We start from the raw sequence: 15,478 nt of genomic DNA, 5'->3' as shown, positions 1-15,478 counted from the left end.
TTTCCAGGGAACGGCTTCGGCTTTCCTTTCATCTCCGACATATATATATGTCGGGTTATGGTTGGAATTTTGGGTGCGTGACAACTCTTCACGTGAATTAACCATTGTTTTACACAACCGAGATTATATTTACACGTATATACAAGTCAACTACAAAGATTAACAAATAATAAGTCTAGTGAATAATAAGTTAGTGGATAATAAGTTGAACGAATAATAAGTCTAACAAATAGTAAGTCTAATGAATAATAAGTTTAACGAATAGTAAGTTCAATGAATAGTATGATTTACGAACAATAAGTTTAATGAACGCTATTAACAATATTTTTGAGTTCAAACGAATCCACGGCCAACGGGATAACTCTTTACTAAGCGTAGACTGATCTTAAGCACAGAAATACGATGGTTGAAAACTCGACGTGTCACTCTCCAAAGCAGTCGCAAGAATGCCAGCCTCGTCGAGATTTTTCTCGCTGTACGATTGCATTTGTTTTTCTATACCCGTTTGGAAGCATCGAGAAGGTTTCAAACGCCGTTGCTAGGCAGACTCGTTGGAAGCATCGAGAAAGTTCCAAACGCCGTTGTTAGGCAGTTTCTGCCTGGAGTTTGATTAGTAATACAATGTATGACCCATTGTATCACACGTGGCTAGGCCCGCTCCCGAGGCCGCATGCCGCCACAACCACATTTCTCGGAAAACCCATACAACCACTCCAGATCTCCGTTAGGCAAAACGTCCATCCCGTGACCGTGGCTACGTTCGGCGACCAATTGTCACCTCGAACCCAATCTCGCTATTACAAATCTCGAACAATTACAGCTATGATAAAATCCAGGCTAGAGTACTAGAGGATGTTCCCAAAATTTCCAGGGAACGGCTTCGGCTTTCCTTTCATCTCCGACACGGCCATTCTGACTATCAGACGTCCTCGTGTGTAACTAAAATACAGAGTTTTTTCTTCAATATTAGACTCGGTGTAACTGATGTTATTTACCATTCAGTTAAATGTTCCAAATAAGTCAAGGGTCCAGTTCGACAGCAAAATTTTGTTCGGAGGTTTGACAAGCAAGGAAATGAAAGAGAACTCAAATTAGTAGTGTTATAGTTTGTATTCGAAGTGCTAGTTGCATTCTGTGAGTCACCAGTCAGACCGCAATGACACGACAGATCATTTTCGATTTCGCACACAGATCTCAGTTTGTTGGATCGTATTACCACACTGGGTGCATTACGAAAGGCGCAGGACACCACACTGGGTGTATTACAGAAGGCGCAGGACACCACACTGGGTGTATTACAGAAGGCGCAGGACACCACACTGGGTGTATTACAGAAGGCGCAGGACACCATTGAGCGTATTACAGAAGGCGCAGGACACCACACTGGGTGTATTACAGACCACAACGCGGTGTTAATGATCCTCTGAGGTCAGTGTACTCGCATCGTTATTATCACCGTCGTTGTCATCGCCGCAGACGTCCAACTCAGCAGGAACGCAACTATTTGGCATTTTTCTTAGTTTGTCATGTCTGTCCTTGTATGTCCGTTTACCGTCTAAGGTCTTTAGAGTATATCGGTCTCCTTCTAAAATCTCTGCTATCACAAATGGACCCCTGAATTTCGGATCCGACTTCATTTGGTCCCTTTCCTCGTTCTTTCGTAACACAAAGTCACCGAGGTTAAACCTAACTATCTTGGCTTTCGTTTTGTCGAACTTGTCTTTATCATAGCTAGCGCAAGTCTCCATGTTCTGTATCGCCTGTTGCCTTACACTGGAGATGTCCACTTCCTTTTCCTCGACATTATCAGGCAACGATAAGCCGTAGGGCCTTGCTGCCTTGCCAATTAATAATTCCAGAGGACTTGATTTAGTTACACGATTGGTGGTGCAATTCAAGGCTAACTGTATCTCGCCAATCGCGTCTTGCCACGATCGCCCGGTCGTTTCTACCGTCGAAAACATATTTTTTAAGGTGCTCATAGTACGCTCTATCGGGTAATTGGGGTCAAATATCATTAGCACCGGTTCATCGGTCAGAATAGAAATTACTTTTTGCCTTATCTTTTCATGTTTATCCGTCAAATTTATGTTCTTGTTACCGGAAGTGGGTGCATACAAAGGTTTCATTACTTGTGAGAATTTTGGAACGAATTTTCGAAAATAAGAAGCTAGACCGATGAGCTGCCGAAGCTGTGTAACGGTCGTCGGTGCGGGTAAAGAGCTTAAGGCGTGTATTTTACCCGGGTTGTGGCGAACTTCTCCGTTACAAATTACATAACCCAAATAGAGTACCGAGATCGTTAGAAAAGAACATTTTGAAAAGTTGAAAGAGAATCCGGCTTTTACAAGGGTATCTAATACGATGTTCAATCTTTCTAGGGCTTGATCTACCGAGTCAGCAATAATTAAGACGTCATCCAAGTAAACAACGACGTATGAATAAGCGAGGTCGCCTAAGGCTTTGAAAATGACTCTCTGGAAAACGGCTGGTGCATTTTTCAAACAAAACGGCATCGTTACGTATTCGTATTTACCGTCGGGGGTGACGAACGCTGTATATTCAGTCGAGTTAGGGTGAATGGGAATCTGATGGAATCCGCTGGCCATGTCCAAGCGAATGAAGTATCATCTCGCACTCTGCAATCTCGCGATTTGATTAGCAATAAGGGGTAAAGGATACCGATCCGCGACCGTGTTTTTATTTAGCGCCCGGAAATCTACGCACAATCTGTCTGATCCGTCCTTCTTCTTCAAGAGTAACATGGGGCTCGCGAACGGCGAATTACTAGGTTTTACAATTTTTGCCCTAATCAGTTCACTTATTCGCTCGCGCGCTATTTTCCGCTCTTCCTCGCTAAGTCTGTAAGGACTTCTTTGTACGGTGACATTAGGGTCAATTAATCGAATTTCTAACTGGCCCGTACTTACACGAGTCCACGGGAAACCCGTAATAAATGACTCTTTGAATTTTTCGAGAACAGAAATCAATCGATCTTTGTCGTTACCAACTACATCAGTGTCGACCTCGTTAATGTTGACCGCATCTTCCGCGACTTTGCTACAGGCGTTAACCATTTTTGTCTTGCAAATATCGACGCTATTTCGTGTAATATTGACGTCAAAACCTTGGCTCAAGATTTCACGACCAATCATGATATCGTATTTTAAGTAGCTATCAGCAAGGACATGAAAAGTTATCTCCAATGTAAAACCGTTAATACATACAGTGGACAAGATCTGAGATGTACTGTTAACACAAGTATTTCCTATACCTCGCATTACTACTACATCAGTCGTTCGTTTGCCAGAAAATTTCGAAGATATAGATTCTTTAATTAACGAGCATTCAGCTCCGGAATCGAAACAAAATGGGTACGACTCACCCAGATGACTTAAACTACCAGCTGGAGACTCCACCATGCAGGAGTCGACTCGTCGTTCGTTCTTGGAGCCGGTTTTCTTGTGCTGCAGTAGCGGACAATCAGGTGCGATATGGCCCTCCGCCTTACACTTGAAGCAAACCACCTGGGGCGATGTTGCCGGTCGTCTTCCTTCCGGGCGTTGTGTATTTCCTCGCTGCTCTTTCTGCATCCTACTGCGGCACTCCGCTATTCTGTGTCCGTGTTTACCACAGTAGAGGCACTTCACGTGGTGGGCCGACGGCTTGTGTCTTTTGGCTTCAGGGCCCGTGGAGGTGTCGCTCGTCGAAAATACGGGCCTCTTCGCGAAAGCAGTAGCTCTCATTTCGTCTAAAAATTGGTCCTTGGTCTTGATATCCTTCATAGCTGCTATCTCTTCGATGCGCTGATCCCGTGAGCTCAGGTGACAAAGAACGACAGCGTTGATTACTTCAGCCATAGTGGCATTTTGCCACTTCGTCTCCAGGAGGGAACGGAGACGGATGGCGTACGCAGCCATGTTTTCGTCCTCTTGTGGTGGTTCCCTGAGTGTCTTCATTAGCGTCGAGGTTGCCGTATCTTTGCTACCAAAACGTGTAATGAAAAGTTCCCTAAACGTTGGCCAGGTAAGCCCTTCGCCGGTCACTATCTGCGTGAGCCAATGCGCTGCACGACCCTCTAGAGCACTATTTAAAACAGAAACTAGTGCACTGTCTTGCAGAGGATTACCCTTCATAAGCAGGTCCACAGTCGAGCACCATGCGGCTGGATCGGCGCCCGCGATCGCGGGGTTAAAACGTGGTAGCACGATGTTTTTAGGTTCCGCACTTGACTTCGGCGCCAGCGTCTGAATTAACTCGCGCATGATGGCCATATGTTCTTGTATTGTCATAGTCGGCACTGATCCCACTTCTGATGTCGGGGTGAGATTGGAATTTTGGGCGCGTGACAATTCTTCACGTGAGTTATCCATTGTTTAACACAACTAAGATTATATTTTCACGTATACACAAGTCTATTACAAAGATTAACAAATAATAAGTCTAGAGAATAATATACTTAACAAATAATGAAGTTAGCGAAAAATATATTGAACGAATAATAAATTAAACAAATAATAAAGTTAGTGGATAATAAGTTGAACGGTTAGTAAGTCTAACAGATAATAAAGCTAATGAATAATACGTTTAACGGATAGTAAGTTCAATGAATAATATGGTTTACAAACAATAAGTTAATAATCGTTATAAACAATAATTTGAGTTCAAACGAATCCACGATCAACGGGATGACTCCTTACTAGGCGCAGACTGATCTTAAGCACAGAAACGCGACGTGTCACTCTCTAAAGCAGTCACAAGACGAATGCCAGTCTCGTGGAGATTTTTCTCCCCGTACGATTGCATTTTGTTTTCTATGCCCGTTTGGAAGCATCGAGAAGGTTCCAAACGCCGTTGCTAGGCACACTCGTTGGAAGCATCGAGAAAGTTCCAAACGCCGTTGCTAGGCAGTTTCTGCCTGGAGTTTTGATTACTAATACAATGTATGTCCCATTGCATCGGCACCTCCGAGGCAACATCACACGTGGCTAGGCCCGCTCTCGAGGTCGCATGCCGCCACAACCACATTTCTCGGAGAACACATACAACCACTCCAGACCTCCGTTAGATAAAACATCCATCCCGTGACCGTGGCTACGTTCGGCGACCAATTGTCGCCTCGAACCCAATCTTGATATCACAAATCTCTAACAATTACAGCTATGATAAAATCCAGGCTAGACTACTAGAAGATGTTCCCAAAATTTCCAAGGAACGGCTTCGGCTTTCCTTTCATCTCCGACATATATATTGTAAATACTAAATATGTTGTTCTTATGTCTTTTAGTAAATAATTTAATTTTATTAATTAATTTATTAATAATTTAATTAATTAATCGAAATTATTAATTTCGAATTAGTTAGCTGCTAGTTATTTGGCATTGATTACATATTGTTATTACTGTTAATTGATGTAGGTTTGGGGTTGATAATTAATCGATTTACGATTTTTCTCTATATATTTCTCCGCCTCGTACAACACGTCTTAACACACAGGATACACTTAGTCAATTAACACGTGGTCGATTTCTAAGGCAAACGAGCGTCGTTAGAAGTCGTACCAACTTAGCTTGTAGTAACTAGCGATCATACCAACCTAACTTTTCTCAACAATTACCTCTTTACACAGTTATTGTTGAGATAAATGTCAAGTTGGTATGATCACTAGTTTCTACATGCAGGGTTGGTACGATTACTTGCGATTCTCTTCTGTTTTTCCCCGTTCGCTACGTTTTTTTATCTGAGTATCCGGTGTGCTGTAAATGAATGTACAAGGTGGTGAAATACAGAGCATACAAAACTAATCTGTGTAAATCAATTCAATCAAACCCCAAACCTATTTAATAACAGTTATGATAAACAAAATTAATTTTTTTATACACGCCCACCCCAATAATATTTACATTCTATTCCAGTTTTCATTAAATTACATTTTTATAGATTAAAATTGGTAACCTAAATGGCGTGAGTCACCGGTGGGTCACGCCGTCAGATAAAGGCAAACTGCAGATTGTGGCTACCGGTGAGTCACACCGATTTGAACGTGTTAATGAGATATAAATATGTGATTTGGAATATATTCTTACATATAAATATATACAACAAAAAAACGCAGAATACAAAAGCACATTCTTATATTCTTCTAATCATATAACAAATTTTTATCCAGGTTCCATTTCATTACTTAAACTCTATAAGAACATATACATTTGCACAAACATCCGTAATCTAGTTATGACGTACGTAATTTATTGCTGTATTGTTAACAAACAGACTAAGAGTGTTGTGAAGGTAAAAAATTTATTACTCTAGTTTTATAAATTCTAGTAATAAATTTAGGGAAATATAAATTCCTTTTATCCTATACAATTTCCTACGCAGGATTTTAATAAAGATAAAGATATGTTAATGCAAATCCGAACGCTTATTCGTTTTGTTAATGGGTTATCAGCTTTTGACATCATGTTGTTCTCATACCATCAATGTCGATCTACAATTACAATATCACATATACAGGGTGTACAAATCACATGTTATATTCTTACCACAGTTTTTTTTTTTATTATTTAATTTGTACTTTACAATTTGTCCAGCTGGACATTTGGTAAATTTTTTTAACTTAATTGCTAACATGTGGATGGCTACCCCCAACGGGATACCATCTTTGAGTTTGACTATTTTATTTCTTTAGTGAGATCAGTGGCGTGTTTTCTTTTTAGTCTTCTTTCTGTGAAAGTTACTTACCACAGTGAAAGTAGAAAAGCTACTTCACCTTCGATTTTAATGACTTTTGGATATGTTGTAAAACTCGACGTTTTGCACAACTTTTCCCTGTACATATAATCGTCGGCCTCGCTTAATTTCTGAGAAATTCGCAAAAAAGTGCAGATACCATTACTAGTATATTTCTGCGTATATTTATGCATCCGTTGCAGCGTATTCGTCAGTTTGGTTGCCAGCTGGTTATCTTCTGTTTGTAATCAAGGTTCGAATGAGCCTAAAGGCCCCGTGTACAAGAAACATATGCGAGACTCACAAGCCCACCCTCGGTTACAAACAGAAAGTAAGTGACAACCACCAGCATAATAAACGCGATCCGTTCTTCTACTCCTACTAAGAGTTTTGCTAATAAACAGGAATACCCCCATTACCTAATAAAAAAAATCGTAGAAAAACGCAGACTTAGAAGAGTATGGGAAAGTCATAGAACACTTGACGACAAGCGTATGCAACGAGAAAATTAACTAAAATCCTTGAAAATTATAAAAACGACTGCTTTCAAAAATATCTTGCTAATCTATCTCCCATTCTGTTGTCGACTGCCAAAGCGTGTAGACATGTGTCTAGTGCTCAGTGAAGTTTACAATACAATAAGTGACGACCTTCCGTTGAAAGTGAATTGAAACAGAAATAAACCAAATGTTTACTAAACTTACTCGTGGAAAATCCGACACTTCTAATCTTTAATCCAAATCATAGACTCTTGACTAGTTATTTCAATTTGAATTAACTAGATCGAAGATGGCCCAAGTAATTCGATCAGGCTCTCATGAGCAAAACTATAATCACACTGTTCTACCTCCTCTGTGGCAAAAGGATAATCCGTCTCATCTCTCAAACCACACAAACAACAGTAAAAAATGTAGCTAGATATAGTTAAAAAAAAACGTAATCACTAGTCGGAACGAATCGTCAACAAGCCATGTTACCACTTCTAATAGATTCGCAATATCAGAATCTACAGACGATTCTATGGACGTAGTTAAAACATTAACAAGTCAACATACGCAAAAAGATCCTCCTCTCCCACCAATCTTCATTGATGATGTCATTGACATTCAAATAATGATAAAGTCAATAGAGAAAGATGTTAACAAAGAGGATTACAAATTTAAAATAAAAAATAATCAGGTTAAAATTTTGCCGGCTAATCCAGATTCCTATAGAAAACTAATAAAGTTACTGTTACGTCGCCTAAAACATCTGTGCTGCATCTCTCGCGACCGGCCAGCCGACGGCCTGCGTAACGTCACTTCGACCCTCAATAAACCTGAGGACCGACCATAACTTTCTCTCGCATTCTGTATACATGTATCTGCATTCCATCCGTCGTCCTGAAGGCTTTCTTAAGGCTAGAAATATTTGCGACGCACATCTGGTTTTTTAGAGAGGTCCTTGGGTTTATTAGGCGCAATCAAAAATACGGAGAAAGCGGGTACGCGTCCATCAGGAAAAAACAAACATCTGTCTAACAGAACAGGCTGAGTTTTCCCATGTGCAAGGTCATGTATGAACCACGTCGGTAGGAGGACTCCGACTCTCTCCTTCAGGTTTCAGAATGGGTCACAGCCAATCGACATCGCGGATCGTTGCCCTCACTTTTCCTAATGAACAGCGTGAATAACGAATCCGCGTTCTTCATGCAAAGGGCACACCCACCCCGAGCTTTCTTCCGCGCTAGCCTAAGGGCGACAATTAGTAGTAAAAAAACCAACGTCGACGTGTAGCATCTAACTCTCCCGTCCACTAACATACGAAATTCGATTGTACGGACCTTGCATTATTATTCGTGTCTATCTCATATTCGTGTGATAAGTTGTTATTGACGATTTGTATCTACTCAACAGTGTAGTTTAAGTGTTGGAAATATATATTTTATAATTCTGTGAATCACAGTGTTATATAAACTTAATCACCCCTATTATCTTAACGGAAATCAGGGGATCGATCAACTCGTGGTGTCGATTAATATAATCGTAACGGGAATTTACGACTCCCGTTGACGTCTCTCCTCGCGATTACGTCTCCCCGCGATTGGCCGAATTTACATGGTCCTTCGAGCCGGATTTTGCGCCATTAAAAAGTGCATTGACCAGTGACTATACAGTGTCGCGTGAAATCCACATTCCAACGACTTAAGCAACTAACCAAAGGAGCTGCACTCGGAAAGGAACTCCTTCATCGCTCAGCACATACGCGAGCCCACACCGCACTGTAACGAGTAGCTACCGATTCCTCGATCAACGTCCATTTGATTAAGGTAAGCCCATTCCAATTATTAAATTCAAATATGGCTCAAGCTGAACCGATCAGCACGTTACGGCGTAGACGAAGCGCCTTAGTCAGCCGATTTGCAACCACGAAGCGTCAACTCGAGGAATATGAAGAGTCTGAACGGGTAGACAGAAACTATCTAACAGCTTGCCGTAATTCGTTCGACGAAAATTGGCGAAGAATCTGCGCGGTGCAAGAGGAATTAGAAGTGTTAGATGAGGGGGAAATAGCTCGTGCAGACTCTTTAATGCGAGAGCGTCATAAGATTGACGTACAGATCATGGACCTTTTCGACCGACTACCATCAGTAACCCCTTCGCTAACAAAGACCCGCGATCCATGCGTGAAACCGGAGACGACACCAATCACTTTGCCAGAGGTCCGTTTACCTCAATTCGACGGTGCCCTCGAGAACTGGACCTATTTCTACGACACGTTCCTATCCACAGTGGATCGCAATGAGAACTTAACTAACGTCCAAAGGTTTCAACATCTACGCTCCGCTATAACTGGACGAGCCGCACGGAGCATACAATCCTTAGAAATCACAGAAGCCAACTATCCCATCGCGCTCAACACACTGAAGGAAAATTTTAATTGTGCCCTCCGAATCTGCATGCGTCATTGGGAATTACTGCGCAGTTATCCCGAAATAAAAAGGGAAACTCCAGAAGCCATTGAAGATTTGCTGGAAACCGTCAGCGTAAATTTGAAAGCGCTTGAAAAATTAGGGCAGCCTGTAACATCAGATATAGTGATTATCGAGTTGCTTGCATCGAAATTACCTTCGTCCAGCATGCGCAAATGGCAGCGCACGTTGCCAAACCAAGACGTGCCTTCCTATCAACATCTGATAGAATTTCTGAAAACACGGGCAAACGGTAATCAACTCCTTTCTAAATCAAAGGAAACGAAAGGATCAACCCACAAAAAACATCGTCATCGACAAAACGTATCGCGCGGCCGAACCTTTGCCACAACCAGCAAGACATTAGTGTGCCCGACCTGCAGCGGACCCCACGTACTCAGACATTGTAAGGTCTTCAAAGCCAAATCGGCGGTAGAACGCTTTCAAATCGTAAAAGGGGCAGCATTATGTATAAACTGCCTAGGCAGCGGACATTCGCTGACACAGTGCACAGCGGGTTCGTGTCATATCTGCGGGCAACGACACAACATCTACCTACACCGAGAGCAAACGCAGATAATTCCACGTTCGTCGAGTAATCAATCATCTAGCAATCGGTCATCTAGCAATCGGTCGTCTAGCGGTCGGTCATCGAGCGGTCGGTCATCGAGCGGTCGGTCGTCGAGCGGTCGGTCGTCGAGCGGTCGGTCGTCGCGCAGTCGTTCATCGAGCGGTCGGTCGCCGGGCAGTCGTTCATCGCATAAACGATCTAAGAGACAATCCCCACCGGAATCATCGACGTCACGTTCGTATCATAAGTCGAGACGGACAACCGAATCATCACGGAAGCATACCTACTCGGCTCCTAAAGACTCGAAAGTTACTGAGTCAAGTTCCCCACGGACCAAGGGCACCGCCATACACACCTTATCCAAGTCCCAACCTGAGCTAAATTGACTAGCTCAAGAAACTACAAAAGGGTGGACCGAATTGGAAAATACATCTCCAAACGGCATACTACATCACGATCTACTGGTCACAGCACAGATCGACGTGCTAGACAAAAGGGCCTCACCAATCCGAGCCAGAGCATTGCTAGATACCGGATCTAGTATGAATTTCATGAGTGAGAAATTCGCAAAATCCCTCGGTATGAAACGAAGGAGATGTTCAGTCCCAATCGGCACCCTCGATGATTTGACGACAATTGCCAAGAGCCAGATCACGGCCACCATTGTTTCTATGGATGGCAAATATAAACGCGTAGTAACGTTCTTAGTAATCCCAATAATATCGACAGTCGTTCCAGATCAACCAATCGATAGGTCCGTTATCCAGCTACCCAAAAATATAAAATTAGCCGACCCGGCATTTCATCGACCAGGCCCGATCGACATATTATTGAGTTCGGGACCAACCTTAGCATCCTTTTGTGTCGGACAGATCAAACTATCCCAATCCACCGATACGGAGCTGTGTTTGCAAAAGACTCGATTCGGTTGGGTTATCGGGGGGAGCCCGCCAGCTCGCGCGGGGATCCATTCCTTTCACGTCACCACCACCGACCTACAAGCGGATCTCGCACGTTTTTGGGAAATCGACGAGGGACCACCTACCACGCATTTCTCAGAGGCGGAATTACAATGTGAGGAGCATTTCCGCAACCATGTCCAACGCAACAAGGAAGGGCGATACGTCGTCGCCCTGCCATTCAACGAGAAGCTTCCCACGCTGGGGACGTCAAGGTCCGTTGCCATGAGTAGACTCGCCTCGCTCCATCGCCGATTCCAACGCGATAAGCAATTCGAAGCCGCATATAGTGCGGTGATCCAAGAGTATCTAGACTTGGGTCATATGACGAAGATCACCCCTGACCTTCCCACAACCAACGGTTATTATTTGCCTCATCACGGCGTGATAAAGGAATCGAGTGATACTACGAAACTCCGAGTTGTTTTCGACGGATCAGCAATCAGCACTACCGGAGTATCCCTCAACGACATGCTACATACAGGACCAAAATTACAGGAAGATCTAATTGAAATTCTATTGAGATTCCGGTCGCATCAATATGTTCTAACGGGTGACATTGAGAAGATGTATCGACAAATCCTCGTACGTCCAGAAGATCGTAAATATCAACTCATTCTATGGCGTAATTCCAACGGGGAGGTCGATACATATCAACTTAACACCGTGACGTTCGGACTATCAGCTGCCCCATACTTGGCCCTCCGATGCCTCAAACAATTAGCAGAAGACGAAGGACATCGATTCCCGCGAGCAGCAGCGGTTGTGCAGCGCGATTTTTATGTCGACGATGCCCTCACTGGAGCCGACACAAAAGAAGAATTACTATCGGTAAGACACGAACTCACAGACCTTCTCAGATCGGCCGGCTTACACATCCGGGAATGGGCATCCAATGACAAGGACATATTGCGAGGACTAACAGAAAGAGATACCAATAGAAGGCTACAATTGGGCGAGTCACAGACGTTGAAAACCTTAGGCATTTATTGGGATTCTCAGGAAGACGCAATCCTTTACTCAGTTGAACCCACAGCGACCATCACTCGAGTCACTAAACGATCAATGAGTTCGGTGATAGCCCGAATCTATGATCCACTTGGTTTGCTCGCGCCAGTGATTGTCAAAGCAAAAATATTGCTTCAACGCGTCTGGGCATTAAAAATTGATTGGGACGAATCCCTACCAACAGAGTTGCATACTGAATGGGATCGATATCATATCCAACTACCCTTGCTTAATGATATTCGGTTCCCTCGTAAAACCATAATCAAGGCAGCTAATCATATAGAGCTGCATGGTTTCTGCGACGCCAGTGAAAGGGCATACGGAGCATGTGTCTATCTACGCAGCACCAATTCGGAGGGACACACACAAACTCAGATACTCACTGCTCGATCTAAGGTCGCGCCACTAAAATCGTTGACAATCCCGCGACTCGAGTTAAGCGGAGCATTACTCCTCGCCTCACTTATGTCCTTGATAAAGAAGTCCCTCAATATAAAGGTTTCTCGCACTGTGTATTGGACGGATTCTACTATAGTGCTTCAGTGGATCAAGTCCTCGCCACACATGTTGAAAACCTTCGTAGCGAACCGCGTAGCCGAGATCCAGACGAAAACAAACATCGACGATTGGCGTCATGTGCCCACCAACGACAATCCAGCAGATCTCATCTCCCGCGGGCAGACTCCCAAGGAATTTCTGCGCCCGACCATCTGGAAAAACGGACCCGAATGGCTCAAACAACAAGAGGAAAACTGGCCGATCTGGATACCCACGTCGCTGGGAGAACTCCCAGAACAAAAGAAGACGATATGCTTAACAACTAGTACCACCGACAACACACTCCTCCATAGATACTCATCCTGGACAAGACTAATAAGAGTCGTCTCTTGGTGTCTTCGATGGAGATATAAGCAGAATCGATCCCCCCATCTAACAACGGACGAATTAACCACCGCCCATAATAAATTAATCAAGATAATCCAATCCCGACACTTCGCGGCGGAGATTCGGACACTGCAGAAAGATCGAAGCAAGGATGTAGGAGGAAAACTACAGCCACTAAATCCATTCCTCGACGAAGAGGGAATATTACGCGTCGGAGGACGACTGACCAACTCTGCTATCCCATTCAGGCAAAAGCATCCAATTATTTTGCCGAAAGCGACGATCACCGAGATCATTATAAACGAAGAACATCGAAACAACCACCACACAGGGACACAAGCTACGCTATACGCCGTGAGACTACGCTATTGGCCGATCGACGGCCGTAGCCAAGTGTGGCGTACTATCAAAAGGTGCGTCCGTTGCTGCAGAGCTAATCCTCCACCAGTAGAGTACTTGATGGGAGACTTACCAGAGGCACGTATTACCGAATCGCGCCCGTTTACGAATGTCGGTATCGATTACTGCGGTCCGCTCTATATCAAAGAGAGAAGGAATCGCAACCGCAGTAAAGTCAAGGTATACGTTGCCATATTCGTATGTCTAGCAACCAAAGCCGTCCACATCGAGTTAGTCAGCGATCTAACTACCGACGCATTCCTAGCCGCTCTACGCCGATTCATCTCCCGAAGAGGATATTGCGCAACCATCCTCACCGACAATGGCACCAATTTCGTCGGAGCTAATCGGGAATTACAAGAACTCCGAATCCTATTACAGTCCGACGACCACAAGGAAAAGGTGCAGAATTTTCTCGCCGACCGACAGATACAATGGCGTTTCAACCCCCCAAACTCACCACATTTTGGCGGTTTATGGGAAGCCGCCGTAAAATCGTTCAAACGTCACCTCATCCGCGTCGTCGGCACGGAGCTCTTGACCTTTGAACACCTTAACACCCTTGTGATTGAGATTGAAGCAATTCTCAACTCACGACCTCTGACTCCCATCTCGTCCGATCCGAAAGATCCCCCTGTCCTCACTCCCGGTCACTTTCTAATCGGCGATACATTAACGAGTTTACGGGAGCGTGATTTCAGGACAGTTCCATCAGGCCGGCTATCTAGTTGGCAGCGCATCCACCAGATCAAGCAGTACTTCTGGAGCAGGTGGAATCGAGAGTACCTCAACGAGCTGACCCGCCGCAACAAATGGGACAAGGGAAAACACGACATCCGTGAAGGCACCGTCGTAATCCTCAGGGAGGATAACGTCCCATCCATGCAGTGGCCTTTGGGCCGCGTAATCAAAGTCCATCCAGGAGCCGACGGAATCATACGGACCGCTACCGTGCAGACGGCAACGAGTATCCTGGACCGTGGTGTCAAAAGATTGGTTCCCTTACCCATTCAACCAGAAACAGGTGAATCCGAGCATCAACCCGGAGCGAAGGAAATGGACAAACGACGCACCTGACTCCACAGGCGGAATTTGATCGGTGCCCTCTCAACGGGGGGAGGATGTTACGTCGCCTAAAACATCTGTGCTGCATCTCTCGCGACCGGCCAGCCGACGGCCTGCGTAACGTCACTTCGACCCTCAATAAACCTGAGGACCGACCATAACTTTCTCTCGCATTCTGTATACATGTATCTGCATTCCATCCGTCGTCCTGAAGGCTTTCTTAAGGCTAGAAATATTTGCGACGCACATCTGGTTTTTTAGAGAGGTCCTTGGGTTTATTAGGCGCAATCAAAAATACGGAGAAAGCGGGTACGCGTCCATCAGGAAAAAACAAACATCTGTCTAACAGAACAGGCTGAGTTTTCCCATGTGCAAGGTCATGTATGAACCACGTCGGTAGGAGGACTCCGACTCTCTCCTTCAGGTTTCAGAATGGGTCACAGCCAATCGACATCGCGGATCGTTGCCCTCACTTTTCCTAATGAACAGCGTGAATAACGAATCCGCGTTCTTCATGCAAAGGGCACACCCACCCCGAGCTTTCTTCCGCGCTAGCCTAAGGGCGACAATTAGTAGTAAAAAAACCAACGTCGACGTGTAGCATCTAACTCTCCCGTCCACTAACATACGAAATTCGATTGTACGGACCTTGCATTATTATTCGTGTCTATCTCATATTCGTGTGATAAGTTGTTATTGACGATTTGTATCTACTCAACAGTGAAGTTTAAGTGTTGGAAATATATATTTTATAATTCTGTGAATCACAGTGTTATATAAACTTAATCACCCCTATTATCTTAACGGAAATCAGGGGATCGATCAACTCGTGGTGTCGATTAATATAATCGTAACGGGAATTTACGACTCCCGTTGACGTCTCTCCTCGCGATTACGTCTCCCCGCGAT

General features: G+C 44.2%; 2 protein-coding genes across 2 annotated transcripts in view; both read left to right on the top strand.

Annotated features, from left to right (window-relative positions):
* The window catches only part of LOC138182030 (polyprenal reductase), a 39,684-nt gene that overhangs the window by 7,101 nt on the left and 17,105 nt on the right, over nt 1-15,478 (top strand). The window lies entirely within an intron of this gene.
* On the top strand, nt 9,071-14,581 carry LOC138181443 (uncharacterized). Its single transcript, XM_069116229.1, has 2 exons — nt 9,071-9,935; nt 10,644-14,581. Exons 1-2 carry the CDS (start codon nt 9,071-9,073, stop codon nt 14,579-14,581), a joined length of 4,803 nt encoding a protein of 1,600 aa, XP_068972330.1.

Source organism: Bombus flavifrons, chromosome 7, assembly GCF_040668555.2.
Source record: "Bombus flavifrons isolate JBK064 chromosome 7, iyBomFlav1_principal, whole genome shotgun sequence".
Classification (NCBI taxonomy): domain Eukaryota; kingdom Metazoa; phylum Arthropoda; class Insecta; order Hymenoptera; family Apidae; genus Bombus; species Bombus flavifrons.
This window is presented reverse-complemented; position numbering and strand designations above follow the sequence as displayed.